Genomic DNA, 25,115 nt, shown 5'->3' on the forward strand with positions numbered 1-25,115 from the left:
AAATGTTGTCTCATTAAATTAAATAGCAAATAAAATCTGAGAATCAGTATTTTTTACCAAGTCATAGGTGTTACTCTTAAAAATATGCTCATTTTTCAGCTCCCCTGGAGTTAAACATTTGATTTTTACCCGTTTTGGAATCCATTCAGCCGATCTCCGGGTCTGGCGCTACCACTTTTAGCATAGCTTAGCACAATCCATTGAATCTGATTAGACCATTAGCATCACGCTCAAAAATAACCAAAGAGTATTTAGTGTACTAATGCAGGGTTCACACCAGACGCGGTAGAGGCGGCAAGCGGGAGTTATTTACATGTTAAGTCAATGCAAAGACGCAATTAGGCATCCTGCGGCGCGGTATGCGCGAATTGAGCATTGCCGCGGGAAACGCGCGAGTTGAAAAATCTGAACTTCGGCAGATTTCCGCGCCACATTAACAAATCAGGACCTTGCTGTAGTAGTGACGTGATTACAGGAAGCAAGTATAGGCTCAGCGGAGTCGCAGAAGCCCCTCCCATGACGCAAATTTTCGCGTGAATGTCTTGAATGACTAGAATTTCACGCACGGCTTTCACGCACGAATGAAGCGAGTAAACTCAAATGCGCGAAAAGCACGTTTTTGCCACCTCTACCGCGGCTGGCTAGGAACTATACTCTCATTCTGGCGTAATAATCAAGGACTTTGCTGCTGCAACACGGCTGCAGGAGGCACAACGATACTACGCACCGCCTGAAAACAGTGCCATTCGTTACTTTCATTAGCAGGGGACTATATTTTCAGGCGCTGCGTAATATAATTATAACTATAACTATAAAAATATAATTTTTAAAATCTTTTATATTAATTGTTTTAAACATAGTTCTAACTGGAGCTAAAATGCATTGTGAATTTTAACTAAACTGTTCAATAAACAAATATGCAACCCTTACCCTTTTTTACAATGTTTTTACAACAAATATAACAAAAAATTAAGTTTGATCAATGGTAATTAATACAACAAATTTATTACCATCCATTTCTATCATAAAACCATGGTCAGTTGTAAAGGCAAGGGTCAGGGAATGTGTAGATGTTCATGAGTTACTCTCTGGGATGTCCCAGTTCTGCTGAGCCTTCACATGGGCCTGCTAACATGTAACCTGTGTGTTTTTCAGGACCGTGGAGTGAAAGAAGATGAGTTGCAGAGCATTTTAAACTACCTGCTAACCATGCATGAGGTAAACCTGACTATTAAACAGATTTAATGACCCATGTCAGCTTCTATTAAACAAGCTTCATCTGTGTTCTTTATGAAAGACGGTTAGCTTTTTGGCAGACTAAAATGTTCACCTCGAGTGCCAAAAGAGCAGACGCCTCTGAGTCCATCAGGAAGGTTCTAGCATTATCCTGAAAGCTGCATTAGCGCTTGATTGAGTCCTGTGAAATTGCAGTAATGCATTGTTTCTGCCAGTGTTTCATTGAGAACAGCAAATGAACCTTAAAAACCACTGGTTGAATGTTGTGTTATATAACATCCGTACTCGTTAAGGGTACCTGGTGGACTGCTATATGACAATCTTCTTGGATTAGGCTCTGTTTTCATTTTATTATCTCTCTCCTGCAGGATGAGAACATCCATGATGTTCTTCAGCTCCTGGTTGCGCTCATGTCTGAGCACCCAGCCTCCATGATCCCCGCCTTCGACCAGAGGAACGGAATACGGTGAGCCCTCGGGGACAAACAGCCTGACTCATGCGTGTTTCGGTTATGTAACTGAAATAGATTAGGAGTGTCACGGCCGCGTCAATCTCATTTCCCCGCTGCTACATGACCTGATGCGTGACCCCAGCTCTTGTTTGAACTGCCCTCCTTTTGCATAGCTTGTGGGCATCATTATAATAGTTTAATGCACAGCCATGTTTCCTATTTAGATTAAGCTTCATAATTGAACATTTTTGATTGTTGCCTGTGCTTTAAAATTATTCAGTGTGCAGTTTGGAATTGAATAACTCATTTTAAATGTAATATTTTGATTTGGTATAAGAAACAGTCTTGACTACTGTGTTGTTTTCTTTGTAGAGTCATCTATAAGCTGTTGGCCTCCAAAAGCGAGAGTATACGAGTCCAAGCGCTTAAAGTTCTCGGCTACTTCCTGAAACATCTGGGACACAAGTGAGTCTATCTATCTATGTGTTTATCTATGTTTGTCTGTCTGTCCGTCCGTCCGTCTGTCTGTCTATCCATCCATCCATCCATCCATCTAGCTATCTATCTATATCTCTATATGTCCGTCCATTCATCCATCTATCCGTCTGTCCATCTGTCCGTCCATCCATCCATCCATCAGTCCATCCATCTGTCTGTCTGTCTATCTTTCCATCTGTTTATCCATCTGTCCCTCTATCCATCTATACATCCATCTATCTATTTATCCATACATAAAGTCCATCCATCAATCTGTCCATCTCCCTGTATGTCTGTCTTTCCATCAGTCTGTCCATTAGTCCGTCTGTCTATATCTGCCTATCTGTCTGTCTGTCTGTCTGTCTGTCCATCAGTCCATCTGTCCGCCTATCAGTCTATCCATCCATCCATCTATCTGTCTGTCTGTCTGTCTGTCTGTCTATCCATCCATCCATACATACATCCATACATCCTTCCTCCATCCATCTATCTATCCATCTGTCTATCCATTTGTCCCTCTATACATGCATCTATCTATTTATCCACCTATAAGTCCATCCATAAGTCCATACATCAATCTGTCTGTCTGGCTATCAGTCTGTCTGTCCATCAGTCTGTCTGTCTCTCAGTTGGTCCATCAGTCTGTCTGTCTGTGTCCGTCAATCTGTCCATCAGTCCGTCTGTCCATCTATCTATCAATCTATCCATCATCTATCTATCCATCCATCCATCTATCTGTCTGTCTGTCTTTCTGTCTGTCAGTCTCTCTGTCCATCCATATATCCATCCATCTATTTATCCATCCATAAGTCTGTCCATCAGTTTGTCTGTCCATCTATCAGTCTATCCATCATCTGTCTGTCTGTCTATCTATCTATCTAGCTAGCTATCTGTCCGTCTGTCTGTCTGTCTGTCTGTCTGTCCGTCTGTCTTTCCATCTGTCTGTCCATTAGTCCGTCTGTCTGTCTATATATCTGTCTGCCTATCTATCTGTCGTTCTGTCTGTCCATCCAACCATCCATCCATTAATCTCTATCTATCCATCTGTCTATTCATCTGTCCCTCTATACATGTATCTATCTATTTATCCACCTATAAGTCCATCCATCAGTCTATCTGTCTGTCTGTCTGTCTATCTGTCTATCAGTCTGTCCATCAGTCCGTCTGTCCATCTATCTATCAGTCTATCCATCATCTATCCATCCATCTATCTATCTGTCCATCCATCAGTCCATCCATCAGTCTATCTGTCTGTCTGTCAGTCTCTCTATCCATCCATATATCCATCCATCTATTTATCCGTCCATCAGTCTGTCCATCAGTTTGTCTGTCCGTCTATCAGTATATCCATCATCTGTCTGTCTGTCTGTCTGTCTGTCTGTCTGTCTGTCTGTCTGTCTGTCTGTCTGTCTGTCTGTCTGTCCGTCCGTCTGTCTGTCTTTCCATCAGTCTGTCCATTAGTCCGTCTGTCTGTCTATATATCTGTCTGCCTATCTATCTGTCTGTCTGTCTGTCTGTCTCTCCATCAGTCTGTCCATCAGTCCGTCTGTCCGCCTATCAGTCTATCATTCCATCTATCTATCTATCTATCTATCTATCTATCTATCTATCTATCTATCTATCTATCTATCCATCTGTCTATTCATCTGTCCCTCTATACATCCATCTATCTATTTATCCATCTATAAGTCCATCCATCAGCCTATCCGTCTGTCTGTCTATCAGTCTGTCCATCTGTCTATCTGTTCGTCCATCAGTCTGTCTGTCCATCTATCAGTCTATCCATCCATCCATAAGTCCATCTATCAGTCTATCCATCTGTCCGTCTATGCATCAATCGTATATCCATCTGTCTGTCTGTCTATATTGAGGAATTAGAAGCCCCATTGACTTTTATAGATTCTTTTTTCCTAATATGGAAGTCAATGGGTCTTCTGGTCATTTTTCGGTGAACTATCCCTTTTAAAAAGATTTTTAAGGCATAATTTTCTTATAATTAATTATTATAAATAATGATTAGTTTAAGCACATTGTGGCTCTTAAGGTCTTGCTAATCCTTTAATACATCTACGTATTTTTACGTTTTTAGTCACAGGGTTCAAAAGGTACAATGTAACAGGAATGACCCGGCTACCTGCCCTTTCAGAAGGGGAAGAGTGAAAGTTTCGTAACTGTCAGACAGACTTAAGTACACAGGCGAATGGTGAAATAATCACTCTGACAGCGTCTGTATCCAGCATGGCAATGCAAAAAAAGCCAATTCTGTGAAGGTTATCCAAAGTCATGGTGCTCATGTAATCAGTTTCCTATTCTTCCATCTTTTTCAATCCTTTCTCTTGCTCTATGAAAAAAATATTTTTTTAAATATATTTATGTATAATTCTATTTTATAAATTTGACTTTGTATGACACGCCCATTTACACATGACTGTATGGGCGTATCACATATTTAACATTCATGTCATTCAGCCTTTAGTATGAATCTAAGAGGTGAATTAAATGTTTATTCAACCATCACCCTTTGTTCTGTCATGTGATGGGATCGCAGTCCTTTCTGAGAGGCTGGAAGAGGGCCATTTACAGCTGTGTGTGTATGTGTGTAAGAAGTGGACGTGCCCTTGAGGAGCCCATGTCAGTTTCAATCGCGTCACTCTGTCAGTACCATGCGTCCCCTCATTGATCTTCATGGTGCGAAAGTGTATGCGGTGAAATTGAAGCTGTGAGCGAGTTTATACCTGCCTGCGTCTCTCCAATGTCACCACAAACATCACAACACATGCATCTCTTATCTCATTCCCGCTGTGTGTTTTTGTGTGTGCAGGAGGAAGGTGGAGATTATGCACACACACAGTCTCTTCACACTGCTCGGAGAACGACTAATGATGCACACCAGCACTGTGACCATCACCACCTACAACACACTTTATGAGGTATCTACCCTGTCTGAGCCATCCGGATTTATTTTTAGTAACGCTTCCGATAGACTTCTTGATATCATGCCTTTTTAAATATTTGGGTCATTCTACAGAAAAGGTGGAATTTGGGTGATGGAAATTTGCTTAAATGAACTTCTTTCAACATACCCAAAACTTCTTTAATAGCATGAATTAACTTGTCAAATCTATGAATACGCAAAGCGGGGAGCTTAATCTATTTTTAACTTTTTAATACATTTTAATAAAGAATCCATGAGTCATTTATTTGTGATTGGTGTTACCTGTGATTTAAACAACATTAATGTTGATACTAAATATTTTTTGTGTATTTAGTTAAAGGTTGAGTAGAGGAATGATAACAGCAAGAAAAATAATTGATTATTAATATTTGTTTAATTAAATTCTTCATCTTTACACAGCATTGTAAGAAATTATTTGATTCTCAGTTTGACTTTTTTCTTTAAAACCAACAAAAACAAAAATATTCAACCAAAAAGACTTTGATGCAAAGACTGAAATATCAACAATGTCTTACATCCCATATCAACAACAAAATATTACTAGAAAGTACAAGAAAATATATTCATAACACCAAAACTTGGTTTAACACCAATGACACAATGTAACACCAATGACACAATGTAACACCAATGACAAAAACTGAATATAATAATAGATAATGAATATGATAAAACTTATAAACTTTCATAAAATTTTCCATCTTGTTTTGTTTTTATGCTTTTATATTGGTCAGTTAAAGGAATAGTGCTTAGGAAGTACTCATTAGAGAAGTAACACTAATGACGGTAACACCAATGGTGGTAACACCAATGACAATTTACCGAAAAAAAAATAATATTTTAACAAAATGGCTGCCATTAGCCATGTGCTATTTCATCAGAGATGTAACAATCACATACTTATTCAGTATAATGTATTTTTATGTAAAGATCTTAACACTCCCAGCTATAAAAAAAGAGTAACACTATTGACATCCAAAAAATCTTATCTCAAAATTCTTAGATATATTATGATATTTTAGACAAATAAGGTAAGACATCTCAAAAACCGTTTGCCTTCCTCCACTGCACTTCTTTCACTGACCTCTTGACCCATGAAAAACTTAAAAGAGCTGATGCATTGTATCAAAATAAAAGTGCTTTGTGCAGGGTAACACCAATGACATAAATTTATTTAGGGGACAAATATTTATTTGATATAATTCATAATAATAGTGTATTTTTACCATTTCAGTGTTGTAGTAAATTCATACAAAGTTAAAGGTAACTGTATATTAGATTGGTTTTTTAAAAAACATGGTTTTAAATAATAAGTACACAGTTCAACTTCCATGTATGATCAAAGGGACAGGGCAATTTAAAAAAAGTTTAAAAAAGGAAAAAAAAGAAAATTTAATAAATAAACTCTCTCATCATTTTAAGGACAGTCTATATTTATTAAATATATATCATTATGGGATTATTGGGTCAAATTAAATGATTAAGGGGTCTGCAAAAGCTAGGAACAAGCATTTCCACTTTTTTTGTAAAATGACCAATTTACGCATTTTATGGGTGCTTTTATCCAAAAAGAATTAACAGAGCATTCAAGCTATCAGTATGAGCATTTTCTGGGAATTGAACCCATGTGCTTTGCACTGTTAGTGCAGTGCAAGCTACCAGTTGAGCTACAACTATTCTTAAGGCTTAATGCATTGAGTTAGCAGTGCAAAAGGTTGTTTGTTTAATTCCCAGGGAACACACTGATGCTGACATACTGGTTAAAAATTTATGCATTGAATGCACTGTGTCACTTTGGAAAAAAGCGTTTGCCAAATGCACAAAAGTACAATTTTAAAGCTCTTCTTTATTTTTTTATTATTCAATTTCTTTTATATTGCATTATTTGTATTAAAAGAATGGTGAACTCTGGCCTTATTAAAGTGATTTTGTATGTCTGTAGATCTTAACAGAACAGGTCTGCACTCAGGTGGTACATAAACCCCACCCAGAACCCGATTCTACAGTCAAGATCCAAAATCCCAGTAAGTGTCTGTGGATACTTTTACAGCTCTTTAACCCTTTCCCCGCCATTGACGAGTTATCTCGTCAATTAAGAGAAAACGCTTCCCTGCCAATGAGTTTTTCAGTCAATCCGTATTTCTGCTATTATCCACCCGATGGCGCTCTTACCCAACTTATAAAACCCAGAAGCAACCCCTCAGGTCAAACAGTTCAAACTCTGTGTATGTTTTGATCATCGCTCTGAATCGAATTCCTTTCAAAAGTCATTCACAAAAACGCAATTTTTTTTTGCTCAAAATTTGGTATTTTTTAAGAAATATACCCATATTTGAAAGGTGACAAAAAGAGAACAAATGAAGGTAGGATGATTTTTTTGTTTGAAGCAGAGGGTATGTTTTTTCATTTGATCTATTGTATGTTTATATATTGAAAGAAGAACATTTTCTGGATGGCATTAAAATTTTGTGAAAATCATAAAAATGCTGGCGCTGGCTGCCAATTTAAAAAAAAAAATACTGGCAGGGAAAGAGTTAACATCCATCATTCACTTCACTTCAAATTTTGCATCTGCTGTGGCATGTGTGTCCTATTCCTCATCTTTTTCTCATCACACATCTGCCTGTATCTCAGTGATTCTGAAGGTTGTGGCCACGCTGCTAAAAAGCTCCTCCCCCAGCGCTGAGCTCATGGAGGTACGACGCCTTTTCCTGTCCGATATGATCAAACTCTTCAGCAACAGCAGAGAAAACAGACGGTGAGCCAATTACAGACACAAGCAAACCCAAATATGTATAGACAGACAGACAGACTGTACATTTTACTCTACATGCATATTCACAAAAAAAAACTTAAACATATGCACCCACTACAGTGTACGCCAGTCATACGCAAACATCAAAAACATTTAGCATCACCCTAACAGTAGGAAAGACAGCTTCCCCCATTAAATCAATTAGTGTCATAATGAATGCTTTGAAGCATAAATGTGGCACTTTTTCTCTGTTTTAACAGACTAAACCTGACTGTGTCACCTGCTTGACTTGAGTTAACCTAGTTTACCAAGCTGTAGTTTTTACACGCGTCTGTCCTAAACAAACCCACAGATCCTCATGCACACAGGTCCAGTCAGTTAACTGCTGCCATGGTTACCCCAACTGCATACCAAAATCACAATGCATATTTTAGCAGTGAAGTAGGGCTGCTCGTTTCTATATTCTATAACAACTCCGGCTTTCTGAAGTGAGCAGACGTGCCGGGAATGCCAAGCCGTCCAAGATCGGAGGAATATTTTCAGAGACTAGGAGCAGTCGTAATCGCTGCTTCTTCTTCAAATGTTTTTCTGCCGCCCTTCACATAGACATGGGATTGGTGAAGAAACAGTGCTCGACGTGGAACCGTTCCGCTTGTGTTCTGTGCAAAAAAGATTAAGGCATTTCAATTTCAAATTGAATTTAATTCTATAGCGCTTTTCAGAATATTATATGGTATCACAGCAGCTTTACAGGCGTTTTACATGATACGCGGCAGTCGCAAGTGTTTAGTTGATTTTCAGTAGGAGAGGTGGATGTGGAGCACGCCTTGCTCGTGCACCCAAAATTTTGCCCCTTCTGCGGACATGGTTCTTCATGACAGGTGCCGTTAAAGATAAACATATTTGCACAAAATGCTGCACAAAACGCTTCCACTACTCAAGAAAAGCTGTAGCCATGCGATGATTCTGCAGCTAGCCGTTTACAGTGTGAAACGCCCATTACAGTTAAAGTCCATTTAAAGTCAATTTAGAGAATTTTTCTAAACACATTATAAACGTATAACGTATAAACATTATATAACGAATTGTGGAGTTACACCGTTTAACAGTTTTCAAGTTCCGGATTATTTAGGCGGGGCTAAAACGGTGGCTTGATGATGCACTGGAGCCACCAAGCATTGCCCCGCCCCTAACACGATCGCAAGCATCCATTCAGGTTGTAGTGTTATTTGAAAGTTGAGAGAGATGACAGCATTCCTGCGAGTGGGTGTGGTTTCAGCTCCGACAATGGCCACGCCCCAGAGTTTGAGAGCAGAGAATCATGCTTATTTTTATTTACCAGTTTTTTATTATTAAAATTTGGCTGGGCAGTTAATAAAATTTTTCTGTAATATGACAAAATCTTTAATAGAGGAAAGTAAAGTACGGGCAAAGATAAAACTGGTATATATATAGTATACAGTATATAGACATATTGTATTATACAAGTATGCAAAAACAATCAGACTTATACATTCACTTATGGCTATTAAAGAAGCCTGTGTATCAACATTTTCGTAAGATGTACTAGCTGTAAAAGTTGTTTGTACAGTCTTAAAAATGCTGGGTTATTTTCAACCCACTATTGGGTCAAAAAGGGACGAACTTGGGACGTTGGATTAAATTTACACAATTTTTTTTTATATTTTACCTAACAATGGGTTAAAACAACCCATTTTTCTGGGTTACTTTAACCCAGTGGTTCTCAAAAATTTTCCCCTAAAAGCATCCCCCCCAAAGAAACTTTTGGATTTAAACAAAACATTAGACTATACAATGATGTGCTGTTGGTTACTAGCCTTATTTTCTGAGATTTAATTGCCAGAATTTTTGATAAATTAATTTTAAAAATGTCATAAAACTGGCTCCCCTTGGCACCATTTCACACACCCCAGTTTGAGAACCACTGATTTAACCCAACATCTGGATTTTTCCATTATTTATCTAACACCGGGTTAAAATAATCCAGCATTTTTTATTGTAAGATTGTAAACAGGACGTTAATTTTATAGTGCTATTAAGCAAATATGCAAATCAAATTGCATACTGTATGCATATCAAAAAGATGGTTCCAAAAGATGGCAGCAGCTTTTATTTTGCTATTTTGTTTGGCAGAAATTACATACACTAAATGCTGGTTTGTTCTATTGTTTGGTAAAATATAGACAAACCCAATCACTGGTTAAAATTAACCTAGAAAATGTCAATTTTGGGTTGAAACAGCCTAGCATTGGTTAATTTAAACCGAAATGCATGGGTTTGTCACTATTTTATCCAACCAGCATTTAAAAGTACTTGCACATCTATTATTATAGATTTATAACATGCAAAATATTAATTTCAGATGACAGTAGATGCCATTTGCAGAATTAAACATGCCTGTTATAAGTTAATGCGATACAATGTAGCATGATAATGTATAATTTATTTATGGTGGTGTACTGTTGTACATGCTTTTTGTTTTCTCTGTGTATTGCTCAATATGCAGTGTGCTATTCCAAATATAGCTATCATTAAAAACAGGTGGTGTTAAATTGTAGCCGAGCTTTTATATCTGTTAACATTCTGCATGACTGAATAATTGCTGCATTTCATCTAATTTGTCATATTTGTCATTCTTGTGTGTGTAGATGTCTGCTGCAGTGTTCAGTGTGGCAGGACTGGATGTTCTCGCTGGGCTACATTAACCCGAAGAACCCGGAAGAGCAGAAGATCACCGAAATGGTCTACAACATTTTCCGCATCCTGCTATATCATGCCATCAAGTACGAGTGGGGAGGATGGCGAGTGTGGGTGGACACACTATCTATCGCCCACTCCAAGGTTAGTGAAAACACATCTACGGTTCTTAGCTCTTTCCTTTGTGTACTTTGTTATGTAATAGGAGATTTAATGGGTTTTAATGCCTTTCTTCTGCATGAATGCTGGTTAAGCATTTCTACTCTCCGACTTTGTATATTAATCATGTTAACGATAATAGCATCTAATTTAATTAAAACACTGATCAACCTGTTTTGCTCATTGAGAAAAATTTTGCAATTATGGAATAGAACCCATATAATGGCACAACTAAGATGGTACAAAAAAAAACAATTGTTTTAATACAGTAGGGTCCAAAAATACGACACCATTTTATGAGAACCTTTTAAGGAAGACTTGCCATTAGCGGCCATGTTTGCAACGCCTACGGGCAGATATTTCAGTCAAGCAAGAAAAAAGTCCTGTCTACTTGAATGCGACACATATCGCTAAAATCGCAATTAAACAACACATTTCCAACCAATAGTAAACCTGATATCAACTGTACCAAAAGCTCGAATTCGAGGTTGCTTCAGCTACTGCGCATGCTCACAAGTTGGCAAGAGCCTTACGAGACTCTGTTTAGAGCTTCTCCTCCAAATAATTGTCTTTATTGATTTATGATTGGTCACCAGACCAGCCATATTGAATGTTGCAATTGGCCACTTTTCCCATATTCATTAATTGCAGTGCCCAATCTTGTTATATCCAGTATCTTTGGTTGGACAGTTGAGCAATGGCAAGACAATGGCTGTCGTATATTTTTAGACCAAATGCCTTACAACACTTTCCATGTCGCTGACCTTTTAAGGTGACCTATGAAGCACACAAGGAGTACCTGGCGAAGATGTATGAGGAATACCAGCGACAGGAAGAGGAGAACATCAAGAAAGGCAAGAAGGGCTCGGTCAGCACTATTTCCGGCCTTTCCGCCCAACCTGCCACCGTCAACGGAAACCTGGAGATCCGTGAGATCGACGATACATCTCAAACACAAACACCGGAGAGCGAGGTGGACTACGGAGAGAACGCAGATTCGCGAAACCTTCTGGCCGAAGGCAAAGGTCCGGAGGGAGAGGCCGAACGAACGGCCGCAGGGGTTCGAGTGGAAGTCCACGACTTGTTGGTGGATATCAAAGCGGAGAAGGTCGAGGCAACGGAGGTCAAGTTGGACGACCTGGATCTGTCTCCGGAGGTGTTGGGAGGAGGAGGAGGCATGGAGAATGGACCCCTGGTGGAAGTCGACTCTCTGTTGGACAGCGCCTATTGTGCAGTGGTTCACAAGCTCAATGGGAGCCTTGTCCCCAAAGAGGAAAATGTTGTGGGTTTGACAGAAGATAACGGTAACCTAGGCCCTCTGATCACACTTGCGGATGAAAAGGACAGCGTGCCCAGCAATAACGGCTTCCTGTTCCCCAAAGTAGACGAGAAGCTGCTTCCCTCTTTGGCGTCGACGGAGCCCCTGGTGTTGCCCAGTCCCGAACAGCCACCTTGCTCGACCACTCCACACACTTCAAGCGCCAGTGATGATCTTAGCCTTTTGGCTCACATGACGTCTTGTGGTTCAGACCTGGTCCAAACCCCAAGTGGCCTGCCAGATGATGATGGGTTTAAGCTGCAGAGCTCCCTGGTAGACATCAGCACGCTGGCGGAGGCCCAGGCCCAAGCTGCGGCCAGGACAGCAGAGTGTTTAGAGCAAGATGTCGGGGAGACGAGGGCTGGAAAGAGCGCTGGAGACGCAGCCAGCACCACATCAGACACGGAGAGGTCTGACGATGGAAAGGACAAAGAGATGAAGAAGATTCAGACCACAGCCACCACGCAGGTGTGAATTATTATTTCGTTTCTTATGGATCACTGTTGTTGCATTTGTTAAGCAATGGTTTCCTCCGATGTTTACCTAAAAATAAAATTCCCTTTATTGACTCACCTGTATGACCTTCTTCTCTCAAATAAATACAAAAAAAGGTTTATGAACAAATGAGCGTTTTTCTGCAGGCTCTTCATGGCCGCCTCTCGAGTCAGATGGAGAGGGACCTCCGTGTGGATCTGGGCTTTCGTGGCATGCCGATGACCGAGGAACAACGACGGCAGTTCAGCCCCGGACCTCGCACCACCATGTTCCGTATCCCAGAATTCAAGTGGTCGCCCATGCACCAGCGTCTTCTCACCGACCTGCTGTTCGCCCTGGAGAGCGACGTTCACATGTGGAGGAGGTACAAGTGTACCCATCAATAGTTTTGCCATGCTTCATCATCTTGACAAACAATCCAAAGCCTGTTTATAATGCTAACCGTAAATAATGCTAAATTGAGCCCTTAGCGTAACCATTCCCTGTCCCTCAAGTCTGATTGGTTAATACCAATATTTTTTGTGAAATCATAGGCCTTCACGTATTTCCATTTAGTATTTTACTTCAAATTGAGACATTTCTGTCATGCTGTGCAATTGTCACACTGCTTTACTTTAAACCTGCCTGCTTTTGTTCTGTTTTTCTCAGCCACTCGACAAAATCGGTCATGGACTTCGTAAACAGTAACGAGAACATTATATTTGTTCACAACACCATCCACCTCATTTCTCAGATGGTTGATAACATCATCATCGCATGTGGTGGGATCCTGCCCCTGCTCTCTGCTGCCACCTCGCCTTCTGTAAGTGTCACATGAGCGCCCCCTGGTGCCTGTGTATACCAGTACAACATCTTACAATAAATAAAATGCTCTGGGTTTAACACAAGACGCAGATGCTGTCACTTACCACATGAAGTTATTTTCACTTGTACTTTAGTTTAATAAAGAAAGCCAAAATGTTTTTGAGAGCTTGGTCTGCTTTTTTTAGTGGGGGGGTTGGCCCAAAGTTAATGATTTGGAAAGCTGCAAACTTCTTAATATAGGTGAAACTGGGAAAAGACTTTCTATTCTAGTTTTTGAATGTCATTTTAATTTAATAACTGATGGTGATTATTTTATTATTTTGATAAAATTTCAGATTAGTATGTTTAGAAAGGGAAGACTTCAAGTGCTTCAAACGGCAGATCTGATCCCGAGCTCTTTTCCTGATATGAAAACAATTAACTGCTTTGTTTTTCCTTTTTTTGGCATGTTACCCAACCTAACATTTTTTTCTGGCAGATTTTATTCAAACTTCTAACTATTAAACTCTTCTCTGTTACTGACCCTGTTGTTTTTAACAGCTTCTTTGTTTTCTTTATGTTGTCTGTATTCTTTCTCTAATTCCTCTCTCTCTCTCTCCATGAATCTCTTCCTCTTTTTCTCTGTTTTTCTCTTTTGCATGTGCAGAGCTCTAAGGTTAATCCGAACCCTGTAAGTTCCCTTTTATTTACTTTTCACCGTCTCATTTGTGTTAACATTTTTAACTTTTATAAAGCACATGTATTGTGCATTTTAAAACAAGGCCATCATTTCAACTCTCTGTCATTCATCAATTGATCATTTTACTGATTTTCACTTACTTTTGAACCTTCTAATGTCAATGTGTTACGTCATTGAAGTGTGATATACATGGCAAACCTGAATAGTCTGACCTAAATAATGATTACAAAAAAATGAAATAAATAAAAGGTCCCGTTCTTTTTGTGTTTTTGAAGCTTTGATTGCGTTTTCAGTGCGCAATAAATCATGTGTTCATGTTTCACGTGTAAAAAAGCGGTATTTTTTACGCAATTTACTTATCTGTATAGCGCTGTTTTCACTGTCCTCAAAACGGGCTGATGTCTTCCTTGTTCTATGAAGTTCCTCCTTTAGAAATACGTATTGAGTTCTGATTGTGTAGTTTGTTTAGTGTGTTATGATTCGATAGCAGCTTAGCTTGCCGTTAGCTTAGCTGGTGCCTGACGTATTACTGTGGGCGGAGTTTAGTCAAAAACTGTTCTATTAAAGCAGGAAGTAGAGGGCTGTAGTCCAAACCGGCCGTTCGCTATAAGCATTAAAAGGCGAATTCTGTTAAAGAGAATATATCGCCTGGCAGTGGACTTTGAGCTTTATCATTTTACATGTATTATTTATGCTGTTATAGCAACATTACACACTAACTAGGTTTAAAAATGGGATCAGAAGGAACGTGACCTTTAAATTAAAACACACACAATGTAACTATAATAAGCCCCGACTAACTAACATTTAAGGGTCTTTTATTAAAGTCATCTTCATTTGTTCTTCTGTGTTCGTCTTGAAGACGAAAAGTTCTGGCTTACAGAAAGTGAAAAAATGCAGTGAAGTTAATAGCCTGCCAGGAAGCTCTGGCACAGGGGTGGAGGTGGGTCGAAGCTGCCACCTTTATGAATACCCACTATGCACTCCTTTATTCACCACTAATATGTCACCTAGCAACAAGCATGTTCCCAGTTTTCAACATCGATTATGTTCAAGGTTTAGCTGTGGTCAACTTTAGCGAAAAGGTGAATTTAACATTACACTTAAAGTGGCTTGGTTATTGCAGTAGATAAACTTGGAAGTGGAAAAGTTGAAAGGGCCTACATCCCACATCACAGTGAAAATCTCTCAGCTCAGTGCTCTTATAAGCCTTTGCAAAAATATAAATATTCTTTTTAAATATACACAGTTAAACTGTTATACTTTTAATATTGATGTTGCAAAATGGTGTTCCTGTGCACAACTTAATAAGCACACACCCTGAAACTTCATCACTCCGGTTTAGATCACACAATTCCTTCTGTGTGGTTTGAGGTGTCTTATACTTCCCAGCATACTACCCTTGCTCACTGTCATAGGCTGTTTAATGTAGTTCAAAAGCATGTTTTCGTTGTCACCCAAAACTGGTCTGGCATTATTGTTTGCAACAATTTCACATTTGTCTGTCAACACATTGTCAGTAAGATTATTTTGTGCTTGTATGTATATATTTATGAGGAAGGCTCTTAACCCCTGGCTGTGTGTGTGTGACAGACGGAGCTGGAAAACGTGGAAGCGACCCAGGGTATGTCCTCCGAGACAGCAGTCACGTTTCTCAGCAGGCTGATGGCTATGGTGGACGTCTTGGTCTTTGCCAGTTCCCTCAATTTCAGCGAGATTGAGGCTGAAAAAAATATGTCGTCAGGAGGACTAATGCGCCAATGTCTCCGATTAGGTGTGTATGATGTGAGCATGTTGCTATTTCAGGAAAGTCATTGATTTGTATACAGGACCCTGGACCACAAAACCTGTCTTTTGTATATTTGCAGCAATAGACAACAATACATTGTATGGGTCAAAATTCTAGATTTTTCTTTTATGCCAAAATCATAGGATATTATGTAAAGATCATATATGTGTCAATTTCCTACTTAAAATATATCAAAGCTTTATTTTTGTGAGTGGGTGCAGTTGCTAAGGACTAGATCTGAAAATCCGACGTCCGACCCGAGACCCGAGCGGGTTTGGGTCTAAAAGTCTCACGTGTGCCTCGGACACGGATTGGGTATAAAAATAGTGGCATAAGATAATTTAAAATGAATTTCTTTTTGCCTTACGGCCCCGAGAAGACCAGAACTATCTTGCGTGTGTGCATCAAGTCCAAGTCCCCTCCTCTGTTTGCCAAGAGTGCTTGCGACAACGTGTGGCTGGCAGTAGGTTAATTTTAATTCAGCCAGACCTGTCAATCAATTTTGAATGCACATTTTAGCGGTTACCTTGGTGTTGTCGTCAGACAACATATGAAAATATATGAAGTGGCGGGCCAAACTTAGTTGCACCGGGGTTTCTATCTGTCTGACTGGTGCATGCGGGGCTGCAGACTGCACACATGTCAGTGCCGTTTACATTCAGGTCCAGTCAGGTTAAAAAACGCTGGGTCGGGTCGGACTCGGGTCTTATTTTCTCAGGTTGGTCTCGGGTCAGGTCTTTCTTTCAAAAAATTATTTTTGCACATTGGGTTTGGGTTTGAAGTGATTCGGGTAATTTCCAAAGAAATGTACCCAAGAAGACCTTTACTAAGGACTTTATTTGGACAACTTTAAAGGCGATTTTCTCAGTATTTTTATTTTTTGCATTGTCAGATTTCAGATTTTCAAATATAAGATTTTCAAATTGTATCTTGGCCAAATATTGTCAACTTTCAGATGATGTATAAATCTTAATTTCAAAAAATTGACCTTTATGACTGGTTTTGTGGTCCAGGGTCATATATATATGTATCCTAGAGTGAATAAATTACTTGTAATCTAATTCCAATAAAACATAATTCCAGACAGCATTCCAAATTCTACCTCCCATGTCCAACATCTGTAATTGTTTAGACAAACTAGTCTATTTTTTTTTAAACCCTTTGTATTAAAGGCGGGGTGCATGATCTCTGAAAGCCAATGTTGACATTTGAAATCACCCAAACAAACACACCCCTACCCAAATAGAATCTGGACTTTTTTGATAGACCCGCCCCACACATACCCAACCCAGGCAACGATGTCAGTTAGTAGACACGCCCCTTACTGCTGATTGGCTACAAGTGTGTTGGTACTCGGCCCGACTCCCTTTTCCACAGCGTTTCTCAAAAATCGTGCATCCGCCTTTAAAATGGGATTAAAGAAAGTATTTTAAAGTTTAAAATGTAAGTTTTTTGTCTTTTAATATGAATATGTAAGCCCTAAGGATGTTTATGAAATAGTGTGCTCCAAAATAGAGACAAAATTTACTTATAGAAAATATGATGATTTAAACCTTAGTCTCTCATTTCCGCAAATACGAATCAAAGATTTGTATGTCATTCAGCTTGTCATCAGAATCCAGGCTGTGAGGTAAACTAAATGCTATTGGCTATTTTAAAAGGGGAGGAGCTACTAAATGTGTCAAAATTACATCAACATTTCAAGGCACTTCAGTGGATTGACAAATATCCAACTTTTCTCTTTAAGACAGAGCGCACCACGTCATAACCTGAAAACCACGCCCACCGGGGGGAACAATCCATACGTCTCCACCGACCCTGCACTGCGAGAGGCTGCCTTCTTGTCATTTCTGGCTTTTTACAAAAAACAGAATAATGTCTAAAAGCTGCTGTGTGACAGGGTATACAGCTAACAAGCCAAAAACCCAGAAATAAGTTTTTATAAGTTGTCGACTCCAAAAAATGAGCGTTTAAAGACACAAAAGTGGATCCACTTTTTCTCCTTAAAGGCTGGGTTCTACGGCTCAACAGCTTATAAAAACTTGTTTCTGGGTTTTTAGGCTTGTTAGCTGTACACATTGACACACAGCAGCTTTTAGAGATTATTCTGTTTTTGTTATAAGCCAGAAATGACAAGGAGGCAGCCTCCCGCAACACAAAGTCAACGGAGACGGTCGGACCGCTTTCCCCCCTGTGGGCGCGGCCCTCAAATCAGCATAACTGCGCTCTGTCTTTATGTGAATGTTAGCATGTAGCACTGTATGCTAAGTCCGTTCTTCTCCTCTCAGTGTGTTGTGTAGCAGTCCGAAACTGTCTGGAGTGCAGACAGAGACAGAGAGACAGGGGCAGCAAGACCTCGCTGCCCATCAGCAAAACCCAAGACAACCTACAAACAGCAGCAGCAGCCAGCAAGGTTATACACATACATGAAAGCGCAAACAGACACGTACTGTGAATGCAGCAAATCTTACCTTGATTTAGGCTGAAACTGTAAAACATTCAGTGCATAAATAAACCATTTAAACCATTCTTAAAGCCTCGTTTAAATGGCTCATTAAATAAATGGTAAGGTTTATGTCTAGTCAGTCATTCAATAGATGGCTCTTTTCTCTCTGCTGTAGACTGTTATACAAAATGTCCCTCGTAACTTGTCGCCCATCAAGGACCCAGACAGACTGCTGCAGGACGTGGACATCAACCGCCTCCGAGCTGTCGTCTTCAGAGACGTGGTGAGACGCTCCCTAACCTGAGCTTTAAAAATGCTTTGTGGGGTATATAATCATGATCAAGTCATTCTAATCTATGTGTGTGTGTGTGTGTTTAATAGGATGACAGTAAACAGGCTCAGTTCCTGGCACTGGCTGTGGTCTACTTCATCTCTGTCCTTATGGTGTCCAAGTACCGGGACATCCTGGAGCCACAGCGGGAGATTGGCAGGTCCAGCAGCCTATCAGGAAGGAGCATTCGACAAGAGATTAATTCACCCACCAGCACAGGTGAAGCTACATTTACAGTTTGCGTGTACTGTATGTGCGATTATAAATTTGTTTGTGTACACGGCCTGGGCTAACAAGCATTCATCGCTCTACCGTTGACAGCCTCCGTACTTAAATTGTCCCTGATAAATGCTCTGATTATCTCTCTCTATATTCTGTGCTGGAATGGGACGTAATTCCCCACAGAGAGGATTTCATCAACTTTAAAACGCTAGACATTATTGCGGTGCTTTATCTGCTCGTGATATTGAATTAATATTCAGGTGAGATGGAGTCGCTCGCTCGACGGACACACTGCAGTGAGCTTGACGGATGCATTTCCGTAATGATTAAAGGAGATTCAGTCATCATTTACCCACCTTAATGTCATTTCGAAAATGCATGACTTGTCTTCTGTGAAACATAAATAATGGGATTTCTTTTAGAAATATCTCTTTTCTGGATTATTTCATTAAAGGATGACTGGTGCTGTCAAACTCTGAAATAACAAATCAGTCAACTTAGGATTGACATTACACTCCTAAAAATGTTTGGCTATATACAGTAGATGGCTATTTTAAAAAGTGTGTCAACTATTCCTTTAAAGATCTGTGTGTGCATTCATTTCAGAAAACCCGTCATCCTTCACAGATGGTGTACGTGGAGACCGCCAGGCCACGCCTCTGGAGGATCTTCCCCTGGAGGGGTCACTACCTCACACTGACTCTGGCATCGGGGAAGAGCAGGTCGCCGGTGCCCTCAATGGCTCGGAACTGGGCGGAGATATCGGAGGAGGCCCCGACGCCATGAGCGAGTTGCTCTGCACGTTGTCCTCGGAGGTGAGGAAGTCCCGCGAGTCCCTGCTGGAGTCGCCTCCCGGCGTGGAGGTCCTGAAACCAGCTGCGTCCATCTCCAGCATAAGCCAGGCCAACAAGGGGATCAACGTGAAAGAGATCCTGAAGAGCTTGGTGGCGGCTCCCGTGGAGGGGGCGGAGGCCGGGCCCGAACCCCAGCCGTATCACCCTGACCCCGCCCTGAAGAGGGAAGCTGCCGCTATGCTGCCCATGCAGTTCCACTCGTTTGACAGGTGGGCGACTCATGCACATCATTGTAATGTATTAAATATCTACAATCAAGTCCTATAGAGCTGGAAAAAATAGGTTTCAGAAGTACATAAATATGTGGGTGGTGTTGTTGAGCTCTACAGTGTGTACATATATGATTCAAGAAAAAAATAAATCATTAATGAATCACACATGGGGTTCATCAAGGCAGCCTGCGAACAAATCAAGTTCTCTGTAATTCAAAATCCTCCATCAAATTTGAGCGAGTGTTTCTTTCATTGTTAATGCGATCTGGTACTCTGTATGTAACTCATTACTGTGTCAGCGTGTGCTTTAAGCTCTGTGTAACAGTTTGCTGAATGCTCTGGAGGCTGACACTGTGTGAAATCCACTAGTTCTCCGCAGTACAAACTAAAGCCTGTCCAAATATCTATCCACTTTGTTCATTCCAATTAGGAGATCCTTATGAATAAATGATACATAAGATTATGCTGTTCATCAGTCAGTGAGCTCCTTTAGTGTTAATAATTCATCAGGACAGGTGAATATTTTATCACATGCTTCTTTATCACACTGGGTGGGCTGAATTGGTTTGACAACACCAAAAATCTGAATAGCTGGAAACTGATTTGTGGTACGGATATGGTGGGATTTAATTTAAGATATACATAAGGGGTTGAACTTGAGGGTTGTTATTATGTTTATTTGCTAAGGCAACATTGTATGGACTATATACGATCTGAATCATTTTAATTTTCATATTTATAGTTTTAAATTTTATTAATATAATTTATTAATATTTTATTAAATATATAAGTTATAATTTAATTTAAATTTTCCGTAATTATTTGTCATTTTATTCATTTTTATTTGTTTATTTTTAAGTAATATTGCTAACTCTTATTTTATTTCAGTATTTGTTTTTGTTTCCCGTTAATAATTTTAGTGCCTCAAATTAAACTTATTTCAGTTTGTTGCTAAGGCAACTTTTTATGCAATTGCAGTTATTTCAGTTTTTATTTTAGTTATTTACATTTTAGTCATATTTTAGTTTACATTTAATTAAATTTGCTAATTTTTGTTAGAGTTAATATTTTGTGTCTTAAATTAAACTTTTTATCACTTTATTGCTTAAACAGTATTTTATGCAATAAAGCAAGTTATTTTATTTTTTTATTCATAATTTGAGTTTATTTTAGTTTTTATTTTAGTTTAGATTAATTAATAACCAGTTGCGGCCGGTGACCACTCTTCCGAGGGGCGCGAAATCAAAATACGTGTTCGAAGTTTCATGTGTGTTGCTCGTCATGTCAAAACATGTGTTTGTTGCGTCATGTGAACAATGTGAGCCTGCTGCACACGCGTCGAAAGGGTTTATGATAAAAGTGCTCGCAAGACCCCTTTTCACACTAAACTCTGATTACACATGAGATTAATCGAGTATCTGTCAAACATGAACGTCTCTTTTGACATTTTGACATGACATGTGATGCACATAAGTTCGCATGACGTGCCAAACACACATTTTGACATGAGGAGCCACACACATGACGGGCTAAATACATGCTGTGACGAGCTTCGCATCATGCGCCCTCGAAAAAGAAGTCACCGGCCGCCACTGTTAATAATTATTATTAATAATTTAGCTATTTTTTCAGTTTATTTAGCTAATATTTTACAATTTATTTTGTAACAGTTAATATTTTAAGTGTCTCAAATTAAACTTATTTTAGTTTATTGCTAATGCAACGTTTATAATTTAATTTTTTTTTAACAATAAACTATTCAATTATTAAATTTCTCAAATAATATTTGGGCCTGTATTTCATTTAATTTTAAGTAACAAATCACTTTTACTTCGCTTTTATTCTTTAAACATATTTTATACAGTTTTTATTAAAATCACATTTATTTTATTTTAAATTCTAATGTATCATGTGATTTTATTTTTTGTATTTTTAAATTTTTTTTTTCTCTCTTATATATTGTTTTCTCATTTCTATGTAAAGCACTTTAAATGACCTCTGTGAATGAAAAATGCTATACAAATAAACTTGCCTTGCCTTGCCTAACTGATATGTTTTAATAGATTAAATTTTAGTTAACGGGTTGATTTGAAGTACACATACTGTTAAGATTTGGATTATAAACAAGGGTTTGTTTTGAGGATTTGAAATAGAGCATATTGATTTGGTGTATATTTGATTCAGGAGTTTATGTACTGTAGGGATTGATTTTATATACATTTTTATATAGTCTCTGATTTGTTTGTGTTGTACGCACAGGAGTGTGGTGGTACCTGTTAAGAAGCCTCCTCCAGGAAGTCTGGCTGTGAACACAGTAGGTACACCCACCACCAGTGGAGTGCCCTCTTCGGGAAGCACGCCCAATATTTTTGCTGCTGCCACAGCAACACCTAAAAGCATGATCAACACGACAGGTAGGTGCTTTGTAGCACTATATACAGACATATAGGATTACATTCTGTCTTCAGAGCCAACACATGATGGATACAAAGCTTAATTTGTTGTAATGTGTCTTACACAATGTTTAACAGGTGCCACTGACTCCGCCTCCTCGTCATCCTCCTCTTCATCAAGCTTTGTTAATGGCGCCACAAGTAAAAACCTCCCAGCTGTGCAGACCGTCGCGCCGATGCCTGAAGACACGGTGGAAAACATGAGGTACACGGATTAACACATACACACCTCCCATTCCATATTCCTGCTCACTGTATCATTCATTATGACATCACGTCCTGTGCTCTTTCTCTTTTGGCAACCTCACTTCCTTCTACTGCTTCCTGTAATCCATAAATTCCTTCTCTAGTATTCTCCTTTGCATCGTAATATCTTTTTTTTGACCATCACACAAACCACAGTAACAGCTTACTGAGGTCTCTCTCATTTTTAAGGTTTTGTTAGCGTGAGGTCCATTTCCTCGCTATGGACGGATGGGTGCATCTGTTTTCATTTGAATGCAACACAATTCATTCTTTCTTTTTGTTTGTTTCGGTTTCCTTCTTTGCATGAAACGAAGCTTTAGGCCTCAGTCATTCTTTGATTTGGCACAGAGAAATACACAGGGTTTACGTCACACTATAGACTACAGTAAGCTGCAGTAAATACCTGTACAGTCATTGCTCTCTGTTTGTGCCCATTTGTATTGCAGTGCCTTTTGTGAAGTGGACCAGTGTCCACTGCGAACCAGGCTGACGCCTCCAGAACTCAAATCCTTTAGTTCGCTGACAGGATTCCAAACAGCCCCAAGAGATGCAGGACAGTTTCTTAGGCAAGAAAGCTTGAACTAGCCCCATTAACCAAGTGCTACCAGCTTAATATTCATCTGTCCTTGTTTTTCTCTCTTTCTCTCTATACTGGTGATTGTGAGTTTCCTTGCTGGCCAGCTACACCAATTCTGCTGCTTTTATTTCTAACGGATCTGCTAGATTTGATTCTGTCTCTTACATAACACTTACTAACATTGCCCTCACCTGGTATGACACGATAAAGCTTAAAACATAAAATCACATTCATTTTAAGCAAGACACTTACTATTTTATGCTCGGTAGCTCCGCCCACTCCAAAATCCCATTGGCTCAAAATTCACTATATCGCACTAGATCGGAATTACGATAATTAGCATTTAACAGTTTTTTTGTGTTCAGACATTTCTGCACTCAGAACATCACCGTAAACCCCTTTCACGCAGCGTGTTGATCCCAAAAAAGTGCATTTTATAGCTACGTTTCCGTTACCCTTTAAAGTGCGCAAATTTAAAAAAAAATTGCGATTTGACAATGCAGCCAATAGAAACACGTAAATTTTGTGAAACTCCCATACATTGCAAAAACTTTTTACACTCGCATGAGGTGGTTTTTCAGGCTATTCGGAAAAGGAGTATTGCAAAACTGCAATGGAAACAGTATTTATAGGTGAACTGATGTATGTAAGTCTTATAATCATTCGCTCCCAAGTATATAAAGGTGCTTTTCTTGGCATTAATGTTTGGATAACACTCCTACATCCTCTTTGGGAATGGCTAGTGCGGATAGGGCTGTCACAATGATTAAATAATCGTCTCATTGTGATGATTTCAGATCACCTCAATGATTGCACATCTCTCTTAAAACACAAGGGGGAGCTGCAGTGCCTGTATAAACGAGACCGTATCAGAAGGCGCCCCTTAACTGATAGGCATAAGCTAAGCATAAGCTTCAGCCAATACCTTTTCGGTCAATCTTTTCTTTTTTAATATTGTTTACATTGTAATTTAATGTTTGTGTTTATGTTTGCTTGTAAATTGTCTTTTTTTCTTTCTTTTTTTAAATTGACTGAAATGAACTTTATCTAACTAACTAACTAATAGTGTAACGCGATATATTGCAAAGCCATTCAACACAGTGGAATAAACAGCGTTTAAAGAAATGCTGCAAAACTTTGATAAGCAGGATGAACTGCCAGGTAAATCATACATTTCCAAAACAGCAAGTCCAAATTTAGGGAAGTGAAGTATGCTTTTCTTAAGGATTTGTAAGGAATTTATTTTTTTGCACCCACTACAAACATGTGGTCCAGTACTAATATGACCTTAGTAGGATTTGCTACTATTTAAAGCGTAACTAAACCCCTGGTCAGAGCCTGACTCCACCCACTGGCAATATTTGAAAAATGCAAGAAAAGTGGGCAGATCCCAACGGAGATACAGAGGGGACGAACTAAGCTCGTACCAAGTGTGTGGTGAGATCGAAACAAGGGCGTGGTGAGCTTGAACCTGCTTACGTCACAAGGTATTTTTTGGACCCAACATCCAATAGGAAAATTCAACTGCAGTAGCCACCGTTCAACCTTAAGAGGGCAGCACTCAGACGTTTTTACATCATATATTGTAGTATTGAAACAGTTTATATCCAAATGTCAAAAAACTTACTAAAATCGATGAACAGCACTAATAAAGCCCCATTCTTACAGATCATTAACTAAAAAAAGGTGGTTTAAGGTTTAGTTACTCTTTAAGGCCTGTTCTGGTAGAGTCCGTTTATTTTTTGATTGCATTTTTGTGTTTAAATTGTGTTTATTTCTTTTTCAGTTTTTGAAAGATATATTTATTAAATAATTACTTTTAAATGTGTTGTGTATTAATATTTACCTTGCAAAAGATTTCATTTGAATAATCACAACAATGTGTGAAAATGATTTCATAAACAATTAAAAATGTATTAGAATTAAATGTCAAAGCA

The 25,115-nt window shown here is 39.1% G+C and overlaps 1 protein-coding gene across 26 annotated transcripts in view; it reads left to right on the forward strand.

The window, feature by feature from the left end:
• The window catches only part of nbeaa (neurobeachin a), a 158,548-nt gene that overhangs the window by 110,265 nt on the left and 23,168 nt on the right, over positions 1 to 25,115 (forward strand). For 9 of the 26 annotated variants that reach the window (XM_055208098.2, XM_055208095.2, XM_055208106.2 and 6 more), the window contains exons 15-33: positions 1,156 to 1,218; positions 1,605 to 1,702; positions 2,060 to 2,152; positions 4,986 to 5,094; positions 7,063 to 7,144; positions 7,755 to 7,878; positions 10,545 to 10,737; positions 11,525 to 12,538; positions 12,712 to 12,929; positions 13,214 to 13,367; positions 14,016 to 14,039; positions 15,642 to 15,822; positions 18,126 to 18,250; positions 18,459 to 18,566; positions 18,665 to 18,833; positions 19,443 to 19,899; positions 22,162 to 22,316; positions 22,434 to 22,560; positions 23,048 to 23,167. In XM_055208098.2, coding sequence (XP_055064073.2) covers positions 1,156 to 1,218; positions 1,605 to 1,702; positions 2,060 to 2,152; positions 4,986 to 5,094; positions 7,063 to 7,144; positions 7,755 to 7,878; positions 10,545 to 10,737; positions 11,525 to 12,538; positions 12,712 to 12,929; positions 13,214 to 13,367; positions 14,016 to 14,039; positions 15,642 to 15,822; positions 18,126 to 18,250; positions 18,459 to 18,566; positions 18,665 to 18,833; positions 19,443 to 19,899; positions 22,162 to 22,316; positions 22,434 to 22,560; positions 23,048 to 23,167 — 3,614 coding nt within the window. Of the gene's footprint in view, positions 1 to 1,155; positions 1,219 to 1,604; positions 1,703 to 2,059; positions 2,153 to 4,985; positions 5,095 to 7,062; positions 7,145 to 7,754; positions 7,879 to 10,544; positions 10,738 to 11,524; positions 12,539 to 12,711; positions 12,930 to 13,213; positions 13,368 to 14,015; positions 14,040 to 14,845; positions 14,992 to 15,641; positions 15,823 to 18,125; positions 18,251 to 18,458; positions 18,567 to 18,664; positions 18,834 to 19,442; positions 19,900 to 22,161; positions 22,317 to 22,433; positions 22,561 to 23,047; positions 23,168 to 25,115 lie in introns of those variants that run through there. The other 17 variants (XM_055208107.2, XM_055208109.2, XM_055208113.2 and 14 more) reach the window with 6 other exon arrangements.

Source organism: Misgurnus anguillicaudatus, chromosome 12, assembly GCF_027580225.2.
Source record: "Misgurnus anguillicaudatus chromosome 12, ASM2758022v2, whole genome shotgun sequence".
Lineage (NCBI taxonomy): Eukaryota > Metazoa > Chordata > Actinopteri > Cypriniformes > Cobitidae > Misgurnus > Misgurnus anguillicaudatus.